This window comes from Cynocephalus volans, chromosome 6 (genome assembly GCF_027409185.1).
Source record: "Cynocephalus volans isolate mCynVol1 chromosome 6, mCynVol1.pri, whole genome shotgun sequence".
Lineage (NCBI taxonomy): Eukaryota > Metazoa > Chordata > Mammalia > Dermoptera > Cynocephalidae > Cynocephalus > Cynocephalus volans.
This window is the reverse complement of record NC_084465.1, coordinates 17,262,656-17,285,268: the sequence shown is the minus strand read 5'-3', so window position 1 is coordinate 17,285,268 and position 22,613 is coordinate 17,262,656. Positions and strand designations below refer to the sequence as shown.

At 45.3% G+C, this 22,613-nt stretch overlaps 1 protein-coding gene across 1 annotated transcript in view; it reads left to right on the top strand.

Annotated features, from left to right (window-relative positions):
• Positions 1 to 3,434: 3,434 nt before the first annotated feature.
• TBXAS1 (thromboxane A synthase 1) overlaps positions 3,435 to 22,613 on the top strand; it is a 161,819-nt gene continuing 142,640 nt past the window's right edge. The window contains exon 1 of the mRNA XM_063098690.1: positions 3,435 to 3,523. Coding sequence (XP_062954760.1) covers positions 3,435 to 3,523 — 89 coding nt within the window. The remainder of the gene's footprint in view (positions 3,524 to 22,613) is intronic.

Genomic DNA, 22,613 nt, shown 5'->3' with positions numbered 1-22,613 from the left:
AGTTGGGATTATAGGATATTTTCTAGGCAGTTCAGTAGAGTTGATTGGTTTTAATAGAAATACGGTTAAAAGAAAAATATCCAGAAAATAGTCAGAGGCCTAATGTTTAATCATGGTAAATATCATGGCAACAGTCTGCCCTTCATCCTGAAAAAATCCTGGCCAGCGTGTCCCTGCGTTGTGTCATGGATATCACACTTGTAATACAATCTTAATCATGTTACTCTCCCAATGAAAATCCTTACTATCTCTTATTTCTGACCCTTCTACTCCATCTTGGCCAATCTCCTGTCCACAATCCACAGAGTATTATCTCTGCTCCACGGCAGCCACAGAAAGGGTGTGGTAATCTCTCTGTGGCATTTATGGTTTTCACAAATCATAAATCACATAGAAAGGGCACCAAGAATATAAGTCAGAGGGATGCATGAGTGAACTCGGTGCCCTAAGGGGAGCTGGCAACCCCTCATGAAAGCCAGACATCTCTGAGCTGGCCACCAACATGCTAACGCACCTCCATGAACAGGACAGGATCTGTGCCAGGTGCACGGGGCCATGTCTGCAGGGTGATGTGAGGGTCACATTCTAGATAAAGAGCCTAAGAAGGGAATCGGAGACCTGGGTTCCGTCACTAGACAGCTATGGGACCTTGTACCAATCACTTTCCCTTTCTGGGTTTCTGTTTTCTCCTCTGTAAACAAGACTAGGGCTTGGTCAACAGTTCTTAAAGCACCTGCCTTAGAACACTCCATCCGGGATATGTTAACAAATGTCCCTGAAGAAGGATTCTGTGGTCAAGTATACTAGGGAAGTGCTGCTCTTTATGTCCCACTCTTGGAGATTGCTAACGCCCTTAGCAAGTGAAAGTCTCTGAGAAGCCCTGCAGTAGGTTAAATTACTTATCAGTACTTACACCAGGGTTTCTCACGTTTATTTCACCTTGGAATCCTTTCACGTCTTTTTTTCTGACCATCTTTCTGATACATGCACTGAATTAAGTCATATCCAAGATCACTTCTCACTCTGAATCCGTGGTCCTGAGGAACTTGCTGCTCTCTCCACCTCAATGTCATCCCACACGGTGGCTCTTTGGCTGAGACAGAGTATTTCAGATGATCCCTGTTAAAACAAAGCTCTGTTTTGTGAGAGGGAGTACCCAGACCCTTTAACATCTCAGGAAGGCACTGATTGAATGGGACAGAGGAGAAGTAAAACAAGGTGAGGGTGGGGAAGTCTAAAAGGGCTGGGCTGGAGCCTGGGCACTTGGTCAGGATGGGTGCTGCAGGTGGGGAGCGCTACACGAGCTAGAAATACGAAACAGGGAGGTGGGGCACGTGGCCAGAGAAAGGGAGGGTCCTTGGAAGGTACTTGGTACTTGTGTGGTTCACCACCTTGTTTGTGGCTGTAACTCATCTATTCCTCTGGATTTACATATTAAATTTATGTTAATGACTTCCACCTTTGAATATAATCTTTGAGTTAAGAGAATGGGCTTTGGAGTCCTACAGCCTCAGTTTCTTCTTCTGTAAATTGGGTTAATCACAAGCTTTAACTCATAGGTTTATTTATGAGGATTAAATGAGCTGACACACATGCAAGCTCTTAGAATAGTGATTGCAGTAGTACATTGTAGGACTCTGTAAATGTATTATCATTATTAATTGTTAGGATTCATGTTTTCAGCAGAGATTTTTAACTGACTTGACAGCTCTACTAATATGTCTCCCAGGCGCCTCAAGCTTAACAGGACCAAAACAGAATTCTTGACTTTCCCAACAATACCCCACCTTCCCCCAGCCTTCTCCATCTCAGTAAGTGGCACCCTACACACCTGGGGCTCAAGCCAGGAGCCTGGGAGTCAGACGTGGTCCTTCCTGGCCCCTCCCTCTCATGTCCAATCCACCAGGAAATTCTGCACAGTCTACCCCCTAGATATATGGGGATACTTCAAAAAGTTCATGGAAAGATTCGTATATCTTTTAATTCTATTCTCCCATGATCTTTTGCAAGTACCCTTGTACTTCCAGTCCGTCTGTTCCTTTCCCCTCCCGCCGCTCCTCATCTCCTGGTGAAGGCAGGAGTCTCCTGAGGGGCCTCCCTGCTTTTCTTCTTGCTCCCTTCCAGTGAGTTCTTCACTGCAGCCAGAGTGCTCTCTAGCAAATGTTAAGTGTGACCACACTGAAACCCCAGAGTGGCCGAGGATGAGGCCCAAGCTCCTCACCGGGGCTGTGTTGTCCTCTGCCCTCCCAGGCCCTCCCTGCCGGCCCTCTGTACTCCAGCCTCTAGGCCTCTCGGCAGCTCCTACAGCATGTGAAGTTCATCCACGTCACCCCTTTTGCCTGCAAAGCACTGCCTGTGGCTCTTCACAGGATAAACTCCCCCTCCAGGGACAAGTTTCAGCTCAGAGCGTTCCTCTTCGGACGGACTCCCTGCCACACTCTCCGGGTCATCCCGCTTCCTCTCAGCACACTGCCCTCTGCATGACCTCTGCAGCACTTTCTCAGCTTGCAATCACTTCTTTATTTGTCGACCTGTTTATCACATGTTTCTCTCCAAAGAAAATTCTCCAGAGTTTGGGACCAACACTGTTTGTAAACTCAAACAGAGCCTGCCTCCCATACGTGTTGAACAAGTGGATGGCTGTCATAGTGAATGGGTCCCTCTCTGATACACCTTCCCATTTCTAAAGGTGCAATATGCTGACTGATAAGCAAACAACTCTCATCAGATAAGTCGGAGCTAGAACAAAGGGCCCATACATGAGCCTACAGATATGCTTTGAGACATTTAAGACACCCTCCAACTAAGGATGAGAGCGCTGACCCAAGGCAAGAGTTTTGGTCTGCAGCAACAGCCGGGCACTGGAGACCCTTCTGACCCAAGAGAGGTCATTAGACCCAGGAACTAATGAACTTTGTGGCATGGCTGTGTACAACGCAGCAAATATTGTTCATCATGCTGATGTCTAGCTCCAACTTTTTCTGGGACATTCAGAGTCTCCTTACCTATATCCTCACTTAATTATGAATTTCAAAAGATATATAGACATTTTGGAGGAGAGTCTTCCTTTGAGGACGACTCGCCAAAGGGGAAGTCTATGGTTGCAACCATTTTATTTCTCAGCAAACATGGGGCCAGGCTGCTGTCGCTTCCCAGGGAAGTTAACATAAATGTTTATTGACAGTACAGTCATCAAGAAAATAAAGCTGCTGATTCATTGCCTTACCCTGAAACCCTTTGTTTTGCCTTCCTCTTCCTTCCTCTTTATAAGGAGACACTCTGAGAAAGAGCACATTTTGGGGATCCACTTTATGTGATGTTTTCTTGATTGTCTATTTCTTCTTCCGTCTGTAGACTGTGGTTCCTGTAAGGGCCTGAGGATCAGCGACTCTCTTTCAACTGGGGGGCCGCCTCTCTGGGGTCTCAGAGGAACAATGGAAGCCTGGGGATTTCTAAAATTGGAAGTGAGTGGCCCCATGGTGACAGTGGCCCTGTTGGTGGCTCTCTTGGCCCTCCTGAAATGGTAAGTGGAGCCAGTCCCCGGGACTGTGACATTGTCAGAAATGTCAGCTCTGGAGCCTTGCTGGTGCCAGGGTGGGGTACGTGGGAGTGTGTTTTTCTTCTTTTCTAATCTAGAGGGAGTTAAGTGTTAACACAGCTTCAGAATTAAAAGCAAACAGCTAGGTTAATCTTTCGCTAAAATGCATGAATTCAGGGACCGAGAACACTATGCATAATTAAGTTTGAAACAGATGGAAAAAGAAACAAATTGGGAAGGCATTAGGTTTGGGTGGAAGTATTTCCTCAGAATCCGTCATATCTTCTCACTTCGTTTTTCAAAGATCCTTTTCCTATGTTGGGTTTACAGCGAGTTCAGCCTCTTGTTTCATATTGCACAAAAAGCAAAAAAGACATAGGAGGTGTTTGATGAATGTGGGCCACTTTGAGGGAAGTCATTGACAGGGATTTCTTTAGGTTTAAGGATAAAGTGGTAGAACTAATTTCCTACTTTTCTAGTATCTGATAGAAGGGAGTGGATTCTGACGAATGTAGCACATGCAGCTTCCACAAAGTTTGAAACCCTAAAAGAATCTCAAACTTGAACTACGAGTCACTGCCCTGTGGTTTTATTAACGCAACGGCAGACTTTCCTAAGCCTGGCTCTTGGTGTCTGTAGATCGAAGGCCCCACGATATGTGACAGCATGCATACTCACCCTGTTGGTTAACTTATTAGAGTAATTCACTCAATCAAAAGCACCTGGATTTAGTTGGCTCTGGTTTTTGAGGGGAAAGTGAAAAAAATAATGAGGAACTTGAGCTTGAACAGAATTTCCATTTATATTTCCGGTGGTAATAAAGCCTCCTCTGGATTAGTAACTGGGAAAGCAGTTTGAAAAGCATCAAGCATTATGCAAATATGAGGTATTATTCTTTTGGAATTTGCATAGTTGAAAGTAGAATTCACATTTGATGTTCTAGGATGATGAAATTACTTCTTGGAAATTGGCTCTGAAACCCAGCCTCAGTCCCAGTGCTGTTTAGCTTTTCAACTGGTTTAATTATCTTTTAAACTTCTCTGTGTCAGTGCAGCTGATCTTGCACTGAAACTAGCCATATGCAAAACCAAGAGCAAATGGTAGCCCTGGCCCCCCACTCCCCGATAATCCATCTCCAAGTATTTCTATGCTCAGTGAAGCCCAGAGCACAACGCCTGACATGCATTAGGTGCTTAGCAGACGTCAGGCACTGTAATTAACTGTCATCTATGTAACCTGAAAGTGAAGGAAAATAAATCTTTAGTAGTTTAGGTTTATTTTAAATTTCTTACTAATATGCTTATTACTATTAATTTCTCATCAACAGCTATGCTCTGACTGTTGTTCTCAAAGTGTGTTCCACCTGAGTCCTCCAGGTAGTCTCACAACACCAGTGTTATATTGTACGCTTTTTTACACTTTCATTTCTGTCTTTATTGTGTCCTTTTCATTTCTGTATTCTTAACTCCCAGCTCAGTGCCTGACTTATGATGCGGCCTCAATAAATGCTTGATGAATGGCTGAGTGAATTGCATACATTAATGTTGTCCTGGTCACAGAAGGGGTGTGTGTTCTGGCTGATAAGCTGCTATAACTGGGTGTTTACAATCAGCTTATAGCAGAGAGTCATGGACAGCAGACACTGCACCATTCAGCATGGCAGCTGTGCATTTGCAATCTATTCTTGGGGCCATGTTAATAACCTGCTTCAAAGACACAGAGGTTAAGATAGAGGCATGAAGCAGAGGTGGTAAATAGGAAGTAAGTGCTGACTTGCTTTTGTAATCGCAAAAATATTTATTGATCTGTTAATGTGTGCCAGCCATGGTGGGAGGACCTGGTACAAGGTCAGGAACAGGAGGTCTGAATCAGATGCCCAAAGCAGGGGGAGACGTGGAGGTTCCAGGGTTGAGCTCAAGGTCTGGAGAAGATACTTCTGGAGGGGAGGAGGCAGCAGGAGAGAGTGGCCATGGCCATGGCCCTGGTGCTCTTGGGATCTGTCCCTTGATCCAGCTCAAAGGATACCATCCTTGGGGTCTTGACTCTCCTCTTCTAGGCAAGCCTTTAGGCAGCCACTAAGCACAGACGTCAGCTTGAATAAGGCAAGGCCCCCTCCAGCCTCATTCTCTTGAGAGGATACATGTGGAGTGAGAGGGGTGTTTCCTCCCCAGCGAGAGGATCCGCAGGCGAGGAAAGCCGGAGGTATAGAGACACTCAACCCTCTTGCACCTGAGGAGACCCTGTGAGGGTGGAGCATTCTAAATGCTTGAGTCCTTTTGTGAGTTACACCTGTCATCGGGCCAGGAGCGCCTAAACTCTGAGGAGGTGACATTATGAGGAACACCAGGGTGCCTTCTTGTCCCCTCAACCAGCCAGTGAGTTCTTTAAGGGAAGAGGCAAAATCTCTTCTCATTACAATTCCGGAATCTTCTGTCCATGGCACAGATGCCATACTAGCGTTTGGTTGAATGGGGTCAAGTCAGGAAGCCCACATTCATCAGCCCAGCGCCCGGGACCTACAGTCTGGCTGCTGTCCTTCAGGAGCAGAGAATGTCACGTGGCTGCAAGACAAGCGGCTGTGACTTTGCCCTTGCTAGTCTCCCTGCTTGGAATCCCCTTTTCCCCTCTTTCCTTCAACGCTAAGCTCAGGGGCTTTTCCTCGGGGACACCTTTCCTGTTCCTCAAAGGCACTCACTCACAAGCCCCCTCTCAGGGCCATTTTCCTCTGATCTTTCAACCCTCCTCTTTCTCTCATGATGCCTGGCATGTAGTTGGTGCCTAAGAAATGTTGACTGAAGGCTAATTCCAGCCTCTAATCTCTGCCATGCTTTCTTCCTTCTGGATCTTCTCTTAGCCTTCACAGGTCCATATAATTCTCTTGCCCACATGACTCACATTCTTTCCCGAAATCCTCTTGTGTTTTCAGGTTGTGCCACTTTTCTACCTGTGGCAGATGCACTGTCTCTGTATCCCACCCCCTTCCAGAGCAGAGACATGGCATGTACTTAAACATGTCCTAATTATTAAGTGGATCCATGAGTTTGCAAAGAAGCAGGCATTTAAAAAGAGACTGTTATAAACTAGGTGTTGTATATTTTGATAGTTTTTCCAAAACTGCGTTTGACACCACTTTTCAATGATGGTCATTTAAATCGGCTGAAACGTGGCTGAGCAGCATGTATTGGGGTATCAGGCCACCAGGGCTGCTCCCCTGGGGTTGAAATAGAGCTGGGGCTGTCAACTACATTAGCTAGAGGTCCATGAAGCACATGCTAAGATGATTAACACACAAGATAAAACATTTTAAAAACTCATTTTTCTGTATGAAATGGCTTGAAATTCTTACTTCTGGAAGAGACTAGATGTACAAGAAATAAGTTTTATGATTTGGATATTGCTTGAGGCAACCTGAAGTGCTAGTGTATTTAAACTTTCAAGCAACGCCTAAGAACTGGCAGCTGCATTCCTGTTGGGAGGATAAAGATTTCTTTATTCTTTAAGAAGGTGTATAAGGAAATAGCCCAAAGATTGATAGTGGGTTTCTTTCAGTGGTGGGGTTATGGGTGATTTTTTTCTTCTTTTAGTCTTTCTGCATCTTTCATGTTTCTTTAAAGAGTGTGAATACTTAGCAAAAATATATAAATTTTCCTTAAAAGAGTGGAGAAATTGCTCCTTTCTAGTGGTGAAAAGGAAAGCAGTTTCATGCTTTAGGCATGGAGGTTTCAGGACAGTAGTCTCACTATTTCTACCAGTGGAGTAGAATGTCCATAGACATCTGGAATAAGGGTGCTTCTTGGCTGAAAGGCAGCTAAGCAGTCTAAGCAGGTGCATATAGAAACATGGTGGAAGCCGAGAAGAGCCATCCCGGGAAGGTAGAAGGGCTTTTAATGCCAAGCTGCATTTAAGGCTCGGATACCAAGACCCAGAGTTAAGAGTCAATTTGACATTAAAATAGGACTCAGAGGGAGTTAGTGTTCTGACCAAGTCTCGTTCTAACACCAGATTAAATTAAAATGTGATTGGTGGTTATTAAGACTTAAGACTATCACAGAAAAGTCCACCCCTATACCTGAAAGTTTCTTTCTCAAGAGCTTACTTTGCATGTGGGAGAACGGATTCTAATTCTAGACCTCATCTGCTCCCAACCATATTTAACAGAAACCATGGGGATGGAATATGGGAACCAAGATGAGAAATCTCAAGCTTGTCAGAGCAAGAAACCATTTAGGTATGCCCCGGTACAATCAGAGGTGGAGCTCTGGAAAAGGCATTCACCCTCAGAATGTGGGCATTTGCAGAATAGAGATCAGTTTGGCCAACATTTCCCAAGCTCTGTTCCTAAAACTGCTTGGGAAATTATGTCTCAGGTAGGCCTTTCTTGGAGATTCATAGCATATCAAAGACCCAGAAAGGTTCTATGGTAAAGAAACCTAATTAACCTTTATCTAACCAGTGTTTCCCGAACTTATTAAAGTACTGCTGCGTGTGGCCATAGTGGGAAGGACAATCAAGACCAGCAAGGACATTCCTCTGAACAGGTGGTCGGTTGCATCCATGGTTGGGCAGCTGCACAACCTGGCGGACATGGAGGCCCTGCTAAACAGAGGAACAAAACATGAAAATTACCCCTTTGCAAGCTCTGAGCTTCCAGGGGTCGATGTCTTGCTTCCTTCAGGACATAGAGGGTATAGACTCTAGCGGAAAAAAGCAGGGCCAATGTGTAGGGCTGGCTCCAGTGAAATCTCAAAGAAAATGAGTAACACAGCTGCCCAACAAGGTGGTGGGGACGCTGCTCTGGGAGGCTGTGAGTGTCCCTCAGCGTCCATCAGGAATGCTTCTGAAGCACCTGCTGTGTGGTGCGGGCAGGGGGTGCAGATGACCACCAAGTGCCTTTGAGATCTAGACTCGATGGCTTCTATGGTTGTTAATGCTCTGGCATGGGCAGGTCTGTGCTGATCCACTCGTGAAAAGCAGGTCGGATACTTCTTTTGCCTGGGTACCTACTCATCCTCAGCAGCAGTTCCCAGGGATGAGAGGGTGTCCCAGGAGCCTGAAATACTCTTGGGAAGCAGCTTTTATGGGCTGCATTGTGGCTGTGTGTGTGACTGTTTTCTCCCTTTCCAGCCCCAGCCCCTTGGCCTTTCTAGGTCACCAGCCAGTCAGATGTGACCTCAGGAAGCAGAAGGGTCTTGAAATGCAGGGAAGAATTGATTTGGTAGAGGAGAGGAGGGAGAAATTTTCAGAAGGAGAAATATCACAGGCAAAAGGCGAAATTAGAGTTTGTAACATTTGGTGGAACAAAACATTAGGAGTGTGAATAATGGACACAGTTTAGAAATACATTTTAAAGGCTGTGGATAATTTCCAGTGCCTCTGAGCTTTTAGAAAAGGATGCACACTATTGCCCTTTTTTAATTTTTTGTATTTTGTCTAGCTTATGATGGGTACTTGGGTTTAATAACTCAGTGATGAGCTTGGAGATAAAAGTGAGCCTGCTTATGAAAACTAGGTCTGTGCTTCCTCGAGGACCATTTCTGCAGAATATTATTTTTTGTTTTTTGTCTTTTAAATAGTTGTACACAATATCCCTATCCTTCTCCTCACTTTATTGATTTTCCAGAATGAGAGTACGGGGTGTGACTATAAAGTAATGTGACTGATTATTTTAGCATACAGACCAGAACATGTACAGCCAAATGAATTTTATGACCTTCAAAGGCATTTTCTTGATAGGCTAAACCCCTCCTGCAGATATGCCACTATCAGAAAACACATTCTGAGGACTTTTCTGTGGGAATGAAGCTTGGTGTTAAGATGCAGTCTTTCGAAAGCCCTCAAGGCAACAAATCTTTGTTCAGAATAGATTGATTTTTTTAAAAACAGCCCAAATTTTGGCAACTAGGTGATTAAACTGGTTAGTATTATTTGCAATTCAAAACAAAATGTGATTATAAAGCAATAAGGCTTGCGGTTCTTGTTTTGAAAATAAAACAATAGTAGTAGTCTTAATGTCTGTGGTCATACCTTCTAGTATCTAGTAAGGAATTTAGGCTTCTGGTAGCATCTATTCTTTGGACAGAGATAAAAGAAGAATCTCATTAGTTGTATAAGCAAAACCAGCCATCATATTTGTTTGTGCTTTACTGAGCTGCCTAAGTACATGCTTGGTGCTGCTTTCCCTGACAGGAGTGGCTCCCCCCAAAATAATGCTATTGAGAAGCCTTCCCTCTGCCCCAAATGCCATAACCACAAACCCGGTAAGCTATCATTTGCCATTGAAGGTAAGTGCCCCATCTTCGGGAATTCCAGGAGCCTTATAGGAATTTGTTTCTGTTTGCAGGAATAATGTGCATGTGGACATGGGGACAAGACTTTGGGGAGAGAAGGGACGAGGACAGATGCTCACACTGTTGTTGATTGGTCCTTCAATTATTCACAGCCACCTTGTTCCTGGTTTACCAGAAATATGTGACATTACACAACTTCTTGGCAGATGGGAAAGGGAAGGGGAGATCCCCTGAGTCCTGGCTCTCTCTGTGCATTGTCTGGTTCTGGGCCACGCTGTGGGGCCACTAAACCTCCCGTATGTCCTAGCAAAGGTGTGCTTCTTAGGTTTAGTCTCAGCAGACAGCCAGTTCCTGAACACAGTCCCAGAAAGAGGATGGCTGCTTTTCTCTCTCTCTCTTTTTTAAATCTGGAAAAACAGTATCAGAGATGGTCCAAAAGCAAAGCCAACCTCTACGAATGGTGGCTTCCACCAAAAACCCTGTTTCCTGAGCTCTGCACATAGATGCCCTGGGGGAGCCGGCATCACACACCAAACCAGCAGCTGTCTCCATAGTCTCACGGTGCCTGCTGTCTTCCCCTACTTTCCCTCCTGCCTGTGCACAATATGCCTGCACTCTCCACACGTGGCACAGGGCAGTCCCTGCTGCCTGAATGCCCTCCTGCTCTGTCTAACTAAATCCTACCCGTCCTTCAAAATCATGTCCAAGTGTCACTCTTCCCTGATGGTCTCCTCAACCAGGCCAGCCCTCAATGAGCCCTGCCTCCTTCGGATTCTCTTTCTGTCTCTATGGCTATCTTGGCACTTACTACATTATTTTATTGTTTATGCATGTGTCCTAGCTTTCTGACCTGATTATATGCCCCTGAGTGCAGGGCCTGAATCTTAAGCCAGCCAGTGCCTTACATATAGTAGCTGCTCAGTAAATGTTAATGTTCGTAATGATGCCTCAGGTAACTGAGATAGCAGCATGGTTTCCAAATGATCACTGTAACAACGTTGTGTGCATGTGTGCATGTGTGTGCATGTGTGGGGAGGAGGATAGAATCAGTCTCCCTCTGACTTGCACGCTAGTGCTGCTAGTTCTTGGCACCTGGCAGAATACCTTGCGTGTGGCTTATCACAAGAGTAAATAAATTACTTCTTAGTTCATGCACTCATTGAATGCCGAAGGTTTTCTAGTTCTGTGCTGGTTCCACCTCACTGATGTGCTGTGTACAACATTCCCATGAATTCAATTAGAAGATGTGGTATATGGGGGTGCATAGAGCATGCAAGGTCAGAGTGGGGTCTCCTGACAACAGTGTGGGGGGACAGGAGACAACCAATCCCCAGCAGGGAGGCAGAAAAGGACAGACACTTCCTCCTTCACTGCTCTATTGAGCGTGAATCCCTATAGCCTGGAACAACGTATCTAAACTCCTCATCAACATCCACTGTTTATATTATTTTCCCCATAGAGCTCATGTTCTATTGTCCCAACAACGACGTATATTTAAGTAACATTTGATTGATTTTCTTATTGTAATTATTCAAAGAGAGGTTGATTGGAAGCTCTGCCAATGAGAATAGCTGATCAATGAAATAACCAGCATTAGCGCACCAAGTTATAATTCCACTCCAAAGCAAAGAAACTTGACATTTTAGTTAACCTGCACCATCTTATTGTCAATAAACGCACAATTTACATTAGGCTCTTTGAAATGTTGAATGTACCTCATGTACCTCCTTCCTACGTTCACAAATCAATAGGCATCTGGGAACCCCAGACTTTAAGGCATTGAAAAGGGAGTACAGTAGTATAGTGAGTTGTGCATTTAATGGGTTTAACTCTACCTGTACAGAGAGGAGCAAAACCAGGAGCATCATCTCAGGATACAAGGGACCCTAGAGGGAGGTGACTGTGACGTTCTCAGGACAAGTGTGGTATTGTGGGAATCAGTGGTGAGAGAGAGCCAGCAGTACCTGTCCCTTGGCATATGGCACTTTCCACTGGGAGCCAGCCTCGTCCCTCTACTTCTCTTACCCCAGCTGATAGCAAACAAATCCACTGCCTGGCCGGTCTTGTCTCCCAAGTGTCCCTTGACTTGTCCCTTTCTCTCTACCTGCTGTCCTACTGCTACTGAGGACCTCAGGATCACCCTGGGCTTGAAATATCCTCCCAGCTGTTTTTCCTACCTCCTGTCCTGTGCACCTCAGATTTGTCCAGCAACTGCTGCCAAAATATCCCACCAGAAGCCCGGGGCTCTTCTGTATAGAAAACCCTTCCCTGGTTCTTGCACCTAGGGAATTAAGTCTTCCTGGCTTGGCTCTTGAGGTCCTCTCTGACCTGATCCCGGCCACCTCTGCAGGTTCATCTCCTGTCACTTCCCACCTGGCTCTTGGTTCTCTGGTGCTCATGGTTCCTTCCACACACCAGGCTGTTCCCACCAACCCCTTCGCTCTACTGGCATGCCCTTCGCCCTTCATTCAGGAGGGACCTTCTCTGGGCACCTCTTCTGCATGCCCTGGGCTCTTGCTCCACCACATCTGGTACCTCCTTTCTCTCTTACTTCAATCTCCCATTAGAAAGTGAGCTTCCCAAAGGCAGGATTGGGCTGACTCAGCTTTAGCCTAAATGCCTAGTGTTGTTCCTCGGGCACTCAATACATTTCTGTCAGGTAAGAGGCACTCAATTATTTGTTGATCCAAACTGAATTAAAAGGAATGGTAAGTAAGATCTCGTGTGGCCTGTGCTTGGCTTATGTAGACACCCAATATGTGTTAGTTGTTCTTTGCTGCTATGAATGTTGTCATACAGAACTTCCATCCATTCCTGGCTGCATCCCTCAGCAACCAACTACCACTCCCATTTGTTATATCACAAAATTTCATTGAGTTGAGATCTGGATCTTAATAAAAGACGCTGTCTTTATAATTCAGGCTACACTGGCCTGTGGGTTGATGTCCATCTCAGCATTATTTAAGAATTGAAGGATTGCGAAGAAAAATCATAGTGCAGAGGTGACTGCTGAGCACATTTAGGAAAGTAAACTACTCTCAAGCACGTGAGCAGCTTGCCAGTCCATCAAAGCTGCCTTTCAAAACACTTTGCTCTTGGCTGCCTTTCCCCACCTTCCGTAATGGTCCAGAGCTTGGCTTTGCAATCAGATAGCCTGGGTTCAAATCTGGCTAGCCTAGTGACATGAAGCAAGTTATGTAAGGTCTCCATGTCTCTGTTTCCCCATGGGTAATAGGGATAATAATAGTGCTGACTTCATAGCATGTTGGGAGGATTATATGAGTCAAAACACAGAGCAGACTTGGAGCAATGCCTGGCACGGTCAGTGTTCAACAAATGTTAGCTATTAGCATTTACCGATAACCGCAGGCATATGCTCAACAATAATTGTGTAGATTCTAGGCAGATAGATCTTGGTTTTTAATTAACTAATTAATTAGACATTATTCCAATTTCTCACATGATCCCCAGGAATGCTCTGTAGTGAAAAGTGAAGAGAGCTATATTTCAGACAAGTGGCCTCATTTTGAATAACTCTGGACATATACACCACTAGGTAGCTTTTGACCTTGAATATGTAAGATGAGGTTTAAAAAGTGCCTGTTGGATTTAGCCACTAAGGAGTCTAAGGAGATGTTGGAGAGGGTCACCGTTGGAGATGGTCATTGTTGCAGCAGGTCTGGAAGTGATGGGGAAGGAGGCAGTTGAGAGGAAGACTGTGGGCTTTTCTTTCAAGGAGGTTGGAGGCATCAGCTGGGCTTACCACTTTTCCACATGGTTGAGTGGAGGTAGCCCTCCTTTCCCCATCTTCTTGAAAGGAAGTATGAGCGCTTTGTGAAGGGTAGAACTTACATCAATATAGATTGTTATTAGTCTATTGATGGCAACTGTGTACCTCTTAGCTGTAGTTGTTTAAAAATTAAAGAAAATCTATTTTTGAAAAGTGGTCCATAAATCAACTTTCAAACTCAATTTGCTTCCCAGAAATTTTTCGTATTTTCCCATGTCAAAATTTACATTTATCCTCTGATTTGAACAGTAAGAGCACAATCCTATTTTTCAGTTGGTTTTCGTTTCATTGATTGACACTTGCCGTGCCTTTGGGCTTGAGAACTTGAAGTGTAAATGATGCATAGCAAATCAGTAAATAAATCCTGCTAAGCCTTACTCTACTCTCTTTCATAGACCAGGCATTTTGTTTCCTTTTCACTCTTGTCTAAGCTCTTCCCCTCATCATCCTTAATGATGTCTCTGCAAATGTTTCTTTGCGGGTTCAATTCTCTCCCCTCTTAAAACAAACAAGTAAGCCAACCAACCAACCATGACCACCTCTTCTCTGGCTGTATGTTCCACACAGCTACTATTCCACTCACTCTTCCCTTCCCAGCCATGTGGCTTTAAAGAGGACCGCACACTTGCTCACCTTCTCACCTCCCATTTACCCTTCAGCCTTGCAAAGGGGCCTCTGCTCATTTCTCCACTGAAACGACTCTCTCCAAGGCCACCATTAAGTCCCTCATTCCTAAACCGAGTTAACATTTTCCAATCTTTCTCTTTCTTTAGTGCTTTGAAATATTTGACTTTGGTAGGTTTAGTCTCTGTTACTGTTGGGTATATGTTGTAGCTGTCAGTTGTGTAGGGGTAGAAAAAAGATTGAGCATGTTAATTATAATCCGATGGTCCCATTTTACAGATGTGGAAATGAAGGTCCAAAGAAGTTGTGTGAACTGACTTGTACTAGTCAGCTATTGCTACAATAATGCTGTGTGACAAACCACCCCAAACTCATTGGCAAATGACATTTATTTTTCTCGTGGTCTGTGGGTTGGCTGGGGTAGCTCTGTTCCAGGCTGAGGGTGGGGTTCAGATCTGCTCCTCATGTTTGTAATGGGGCCCAGGCTGAGGAGGATACTGGGGAAACTCTACTGACAGATCACAGGAATGTAAGAAATACAAGAGGAAACAGCAATGTCTTTTGAGGCCTCAGCCTGGAAATGGCTTAAGGTCACTTCTGCCCACTTGGCTAAGCAAGCCACATGCCCAAGCCTAACATTAATTGGGTGGGGGAAAAGACTGTGCCCAGTATATTGGGAAGTATTGCAAAGTCAGAGAGCAAAGGGCACTGATGTAGAATTTTGATACAGGGAGGACATGAAAAATCGGGAGCAATGATTCCGTCTACCACATGCTCCAAGCTCATGCATCTGGCTTCCGATCTCTGGCAAAGGAGAAAGAGGCCATGAGTGACAAGACAAAATAAAGCAATAACAAAAAATAAAAACAAACAAAAAAAACTTAATGCTAATGGACATTTGGATTGTTATTGTATGTGAAAGCAATGAATCTCTGAAAAAAAAAAAAAGACATTGATGCAGAATTTGCTAGCTGAGACACTGACATGGTGGGTCCTGGTAGGTCTTGGCTATGGAGTGATGAACCAGCACCAAGAGTGCTAAATAAAGAAGGGTCCAGAATTGGTGCAGAGGCTCACATTGGACCTGAGCCTGGGGATGTATGTAGGAATTTCCAAGTAAGCGATGGAGGTCAGGGGCTGGCTTTTGATGCAGCTGGAACATAGTCCAGGAAAAGCAAATAATTGATTCTGGGGGATGGAAAGGGGAGGAGCCCTAAGATTTCAACTCCAGTCCAGAAAAGCAAGACTTAGAGAAGGCATGTGTGAAATCCAGGAGACTGGAGGGAACCCAAGTGGAGAAAGCATAGCGTGTTCCTCGTGTCCTGAAATACAGCAACCAGGGGACACCCGTGTAGATTGTGAGATACATCGTTTAGGACAAATTCATTGTTCTACACTGGACAGTAAATTGATCTATGTCATTATGCCAAGAAATGGCTATGGCTGGAAACATAAATAGCTCCAGAATTGTTTTAAATATTCTTATGGGTACTAGACCCTTACTGGGTTATTAAGGAAGAAATATGTCTATCTCTAGCCCTTCCAGAAACTACCCCTTAGTGTTGGTTGGCTAGGGGCTGTCAGAAGAAAGGTCTATCCCAGGGTAGACAGTGCCTATGACACACTTGAATTTTGGGTTTTCACAGATAAAAAGAGACTGTTGTCTCCCTTCCACGTTCCGTCTTGTCATACCCATTTATACACTCCCTTCCAGGAATTTGATGGGGAATCTGAACAGGGAGGTGCTCTTGCAATCCAGAGTCAGCCACAAAATATCATTTCCCCTTTTCCTATAAAAAGGGCATGCCAATTAAACCAACTAAAATATAGATTAGTTAGTATAATAAAAATAAGTAGCAAAACAAAACAAAAGAGAAAAACAAAGCACAACGTTCAGAGTGAGCCAGGAAAAAAAATGTTTTTTGAACTAGTATCTTCTTTCATTAGGGTCAGTTTCTGTCCATCTCGCCTCCTCTGTGTCCCTAGCGCAGTGAGGAAGACCCCTCCTCCCCTACACACACATGGGAGATTCCCTTCAGGCCTTTTTCAGGGGTTGCTGCCAGTTCTGATTGTCTCTGTATTGGGTTCAATAGTGTCCCCCCAAAATTCATATTCACTGGAACCTCAGAATGTGACTTTCTTTGGAAATAGGCTCTGTGCAGATGTAACCTACTTAAGATGAGGTCATAGTGGATTAGGGTGGTCCCCAGTCCAGTGATTGGTGTCCTTATTGGAAGAGGGAAATTTGGACACAGGGATGCATGGAGGGAAGACTATATGAAGAAACAGGCGTGTGGGGAGAATCTGGTATGACGATGAGGGCAGAGGTGGGAGGACGCAGCCACCAGCCAAGGAACACCAAGGACTGCTGGCAACCACCAGAAGCTAGAAAGAGGCGAGGCAGGATCCTCCCTTAGCATCTTCAGAGGGAGCATGACCCTCCTGACACCTTGATTTCAGACTTCTGGCCTCCAGAGCTGCGAGAGTCTACGTTTCTGTTGTTTTGAGCCACCCAGTTTGCAGTGATTTGTTATGCATGGTAGCCTGTATTACTCTGTCTCTGTTGCTTATAACAAAATACCTGGAACTGGGTAATTTATAAAGAAATAGAACACTTACTGCTTACCGATTGGAGGCGGGGAAGTCCAAAGTCCAGGGAACATATCTGGTGAGGTGACTCTACAGCAATGCGGTGTCACATGGTAAGAGTGGTGGAGCCGAGAGAGAACTAACGTCCTCAGTGCCTCTCCTTTCAAAGCCCTCAGAGCCATGCTCACCACCAACCACCATTAAACCATCAGATGGATTAATCCATTCACTCACAGCATGGCCCTAGGAAATAATAACCAAGATTAGGTTATTAAAGACCAAGGCTTCCATCTTGGGTTCTCGCTTTCTGAACTGCTTGTCTTGGGGGAAGCCAGCTGCTATATTAAGGAGCACTATGGAGAGGCCCATGGGGCAAAGGCTGCCACAGCCCCATGAGTGAGCACAGAACAGATTCTCCAGCTTGACTCTATCTTTTTGGGAAACCCAGAGCCAAAACCACCCAGCTAATCTGCTCCCAGATTCCTGACCCTCAGAAACTGTGAGATGATGCATGTTTGTCGTCTTGAGTAACTTAGGTTTGGGGGTAACTTGTCACACAGCAGTAGGTAACTAATACAGGCGATGAGGTAGGAATGGCTGGGATGGGCCAAGACTAGGACAAGGGACTGGAATAAAGGAAGGAATGACAAGGTGCAGGGGACAGGCAGAAGTCCAGACACAGATACATGGGTCATGGGGAAGGGTCAGGCAGGTTATGAGGGTCTAAGCATCTGTTCCAGAGCCCAGAGCGGGGAGAACCAGACCAACCACCATGTTGAGCAACGGGCACTGAGACTCAGTGATCTTTGACTGGAGGTATCGTCTCTTGACCTTGTTTTAACAATTTCCAGTTGGACCCACAGTTGATCACTGTAGCTAAGAGATGATCAAAGGCAAATGGTGAGGGCTGGCCAGTTACCTCAGCCGGTTAGAGCATGGTGCTGGTAACACCAAGGTCCAGGGTTTGATCTCTGTACCAGCCAGCCTCCAAAACAAAACAAAACAAAACAAAAAGAATTAGGTCAAGATGAAGATTTGGGGATTATGGTAATGAACAAGATGCAATGGGATTATAAATGTTTTTTGAAACACTTACAATATTTTTTTGTTACTTTGAGGTGTCCAAGGTTTTTAAGCTGTCTGCCAATCTGGAAGTCAGAATTGGGTGGCCCAGGCCTTTTCCGGGCTATTGGGCAGGTCACAGTGCAATAGAAAGATGGAAATATTGGCTGGGTTTATAAAGACATGACTTCAAATCCAGTCAGCAAATATTTTTTTGAATGCCTACTAGGTTAGATACCAAAGAATTTAGAATCATTCTGTGCACCCACTATAAGTGGGTGCCCCTGTGTACCAACCTGGGTTACTCAGAGATGCCTTAACTCAATTGGCCAAAGAAATGACCCCAAGTTTGCACAGGCCAGGTCTTCACTTTAAATTTATCTGTTCTTATTTCAACTCTTGGAGCCCTGCTGACTTAGTGGCTAATCTGATCAATTGATTTGAACCCTGGGGATATTAGAGTCCTGTAAAATAGTGTCTGCTTTTTCACAGGGGCCATGGAGTCCTTAACCCACAGCAGCAAATGAAGCAGGGCTTTCTGCACCCCATGGCTCATAGACAGGTTGGATTCTAGGTAATTTGCTGCACTGAGAGACAGGAGAGCCTGCTAGCGAAGAGCACAGACTCCAGAGCCAGACAGCCTGGGTTCAAATCTCAGCTCTGCTACTTAGTGGCTGTGTGACCTTGGACCAGTTACTTAATCTCTCTGGGCCTCAATTTTCCCAATGGCAAAATGGAGATGATAACAACAGCATGTCCCACACAGAGTGTGGAAAGGAAGAAGAGTTCATCTGTGGGAAGCACTTAGAACAGCCCCTGGCCCGTGGAAACACTCTGTAACTGTTACCTTTTATTATGCAGGACCTAGAGGCAGGAGTAGCCCCAGGGCTGCTCTCTCTGGGCTCTAATTTAATTGTCTGTTGGGGTTCACCCAAGGCAGATATCCCTCTTTCACAACAAAGTCTCAAAGGTTCTTTAAGGACTTCATAAAAACAAAGGATTAACTGTAGATGACTAAGCTCACAGGATGGAAACAGAATTAGGTACAGTAAATAATGAACTTAGGCAGGATTATATTTCTACAAACAACATACTGTGTTCTTCTGCTCTCCATTGGCCATTTCACTCATGGAGGAATCGGTGAGACTCTTGGAGTGGCCAAGGAAAATATCTCCATGTGCCCAGCATAGTCTGGGTGGGCCCCTGGAGGAAGTAGCTCTTGGGCAGAAAGAGGAAGAATGATCAGGACTTGCCAGGTGGAGAAAGAGGGTGGACATTCCAGGCAGAGGGAAGAGTGGCCTGAGACCAGGGTGAGGGAAGCAGGCACCTGGGGTGCAGAATTTAAGGAGGCACTTGCTCTCAGAGTCGTGCAAGAGCAGAGCTGCCACTTGCACGTCCTCGAGAGTGAGAATCTCCTTAAAGCTTGTGCCCTGGCCACCTCACTTGCCTCACCATCGTCCTGACCCTGGAGAAGAGCACGACAAAAGTCCAGAAGGGTGAAACAATGTGGCCTAACTAGAAACACACAAGTCATGCAAGACTGTGGGCATCTAAAGCGGAGACAGAGACACTTGCATTGAGGTGGGAGTCAGGCCGGGCCAGATCACCAAAGGCCCTGTGTGCCAAATAGAGGAGGTTAGTGCTTGGTCTGAAAGTGACAAGGAGCCAATGAAGAATTCTGAGCAGGGCCATAAGATGGTCAGATTTGCACATTAGCAAGATTCTTCTGGCACTAGCATGGAGGGCTGACTGGTGGACGTGGGGGGAGGGACTGGAGACTGGGAAGCCAGTTTAGGGTTCTACTGAAGAGTCTAGGCCCAAGGGAGAGACGATGGCCTGAAACAGGCAGTGTGGTTAGGAGGAAGGCTGAAGAACCCGCTCAAGAGCAGTTTTGAAGGCAGAACTGACGGTACTTGGTGACTGCATGTGGGTGCGAAGGCAAGGGAAGAGTCACTGAGGTTTCTAATTGGCAACTTGTTTAGAAGCTACGGGGAGTTGTTAGACCAGGTAAGAAGCACTTGGAAGGTGGTCATCACGGCTTCCCCAGGCCCAGGGTAAATCCTGCTACCCCATTTGTTTTTCTTGGGGTGAGCTCTCTGGAGACCGGGTGTACTTTACTCATGCTTTGTATAGCATCCACGCTCTGTAAGTGTCGCTGAACTGAATAAGTGGCTTTCAGACCTTTCCCCATCCTGCTCACTGGCTTCTTAGAAGTTGTAGGGGTGTCAAAGTCCTTTGGGATCAGACCAGCACAGCAACATGTCCAGTGCCCCATTCTGGACATGCAGGACCTGGGGTTCTGAGCTGGTCCAGATGATCTCAAGTCAGGGCCTGCAGAGTGACTGGATGCCAGGACATGGGCTGGCTTGGGGCTCCGGGACATGGTGGTCGAGATGAGGAGGAGGTCAAGGGCAGTGAGGGGCTGTCAGGAGGCAGGGGCAGCTTGGGCTTCCTGGTGAAGGAGGTCTTAGGAGAGCCGATATGGGATCAGAGTCAGCAGGTGAGAGCAACTGGGTTCTGAGCTGCTGCCCAGAAAGGCTGATTTCAGCAGGACTAGGGGAAGGGGAACTATTCAGTTCCTAAGCTGGAGGCAGGAGAAGTGCTAGGGCCACAGGCGAGCATTTGGGGCCATACACTAGGACTAACTTCCTCTGAGCCAGGCAACAACATCCTAACCTTGTGGCCAACTAAGGCCCCAGATTCTTTTCCGTGAGCTTTAGTGAAGCCAGGTCTCACCCTTCCTGCACTAAGAAGTTTGAAAAATACCTGCTCTGCATGCGTAAAGTGAGTTGAAAAAAAGGAATCTGAGCTCTTTGAAACATTAATTAAAGGTACCACAGTTTCATTATTTAACTGAGGGTTTCTACCTCATGTGGGATTATTAGCAGAGCAAGAGAGCATTTGTTGTGCTTGACAAAGTGATTAATTCAGACTTTAGGTGAATTTTGGCCTTCTCACCATCTTTTGATGTGCTAAGATTCCCCAGTGAGTACAACATCATCAATTACTTAAGCCATTACCTTGAGAGCGCAATTACCAGCGAGGCCCAAGCTGCTAATCAGCAGGCAGAGATAGAAATGAACTCTGAGGCTGTGGCCTCCACTCTAACCTGTTTGAGGAGGAGAAAGAATCCTTTAATGTGTTCTGTAGCAATGCTCTGCTGATCTGGGGTGACCGAGTTATTTTTCCACCTCTGCAAAGTGCAGCTTGGGTGACTTGACTACCATGACTGCCCATGACTCTTTTGATTTGGCATTCTCGTGGGCAGGGCTGCAGAACTCAGCATTGGGGGAACACAGGAGAGAAGAGTTCACAGAAGCAAATGTCGTACTCAAAAGCCAAATTCTCCAGCTCTTGGAACAAGCAAGATGAGGCGGGGGCTGTTCTTGGACATTTGTGGGATGCCACGTCTGGGCTTAAGGTGCCCTGACATGTAACTAATTCAATGCCCAGATACAGGAGGCAACTTTGAAGATTTCTAAATATATAAACATATGTTTATATTTGAATATATTTATATTTATACATTTAACTAAGCCATTACTCTTTTTTTCCTCTCTCTCAATCCTAGAAGACAGTTTTGGGGGGAAGGTTTTATACTGCATCTATGTACATCATTGGTGTTTCTGGTGGCAGGTAAAGGAGTTAAATGTTAAATTCAGTTAAATAACCAATACTTAAAAAAATAACCCAGAAATATTTCATAAATATCAGCCACTGAACTGGTTTTATGAAATAATTTTTTTTGTTCTATTTTAAAAATAGAAACATAGGTTGCGTGTGTACTCATATTGTGACACTATGTTTGCTGTACTTTCATCATTCTCCTTTAATTCTCTGGGACAAAGGCCCACACCTCTCCCAGAATCCTCTGGTGACCAATCGTGGGAAGTGGCAGAGAACCGGGCCCCAGGCTGAGGCTGCCTAGCTCGGGCCTGCTCTCTGTCCCCTCCCTTCCTAACCACCAACTCCAACTTCTGGGCCATTTGCTGCTGTCAGTCCTGGAGGGGATCAATTGGTTCTTTCCTTTTTTTTTTGGTAATTTTTAAATTAAAAACTTTATTTTATTTTGGCATTTACTTATACATGTTTGTAGGATACAGTGTGTTGTTTCAATACATGCATATGCTGCACAATGACTCACTCAGGGTGGAAAGCATAGTTTTGTACCCATTAGTCTACTCCTTCTCCTCCCCAGCCCCCTGGTTACCATTATTTTAGTCTCTATTTCTATGAGAACCATTTCCCCCGCTTTTTTCTTTTAGATTCCACATGTGAGTGAGGTCATGAGGTATTTGTGTTTTTGTGCCTGACTTACTTCACTTAACATGATGGTCTCCAGTTCCATCCATATTGCTTCAAATGACAGAGTACCATTTTTATATACACACACACACATACATACATACACACACACACATATATATATAGTTGAATTGGTTCTTTCTTAAAGGGCTGGGGTTTCTTGGGGCAGGATGGGCATTTTAAAGCACACCCAAAAAGCAGAATGCACTACTCCGTTTTAAGCAGTTTCAAGCAGTGTCTCTTCCTGCACGTTAGCACCGGGACGCTCTCTCTTCCCCATGGGCTCCTGGAAACACCTCTTTCAAGGCAGCAGCCCCCTCGCCCTCACCTGCTGTGGTGCCATGATATGGCTCTTGCTTACTGTGCTGCTTGGATAACTCTGTTCTCAGATTAACAGGTTTCAGGGAACTGGTCCTCC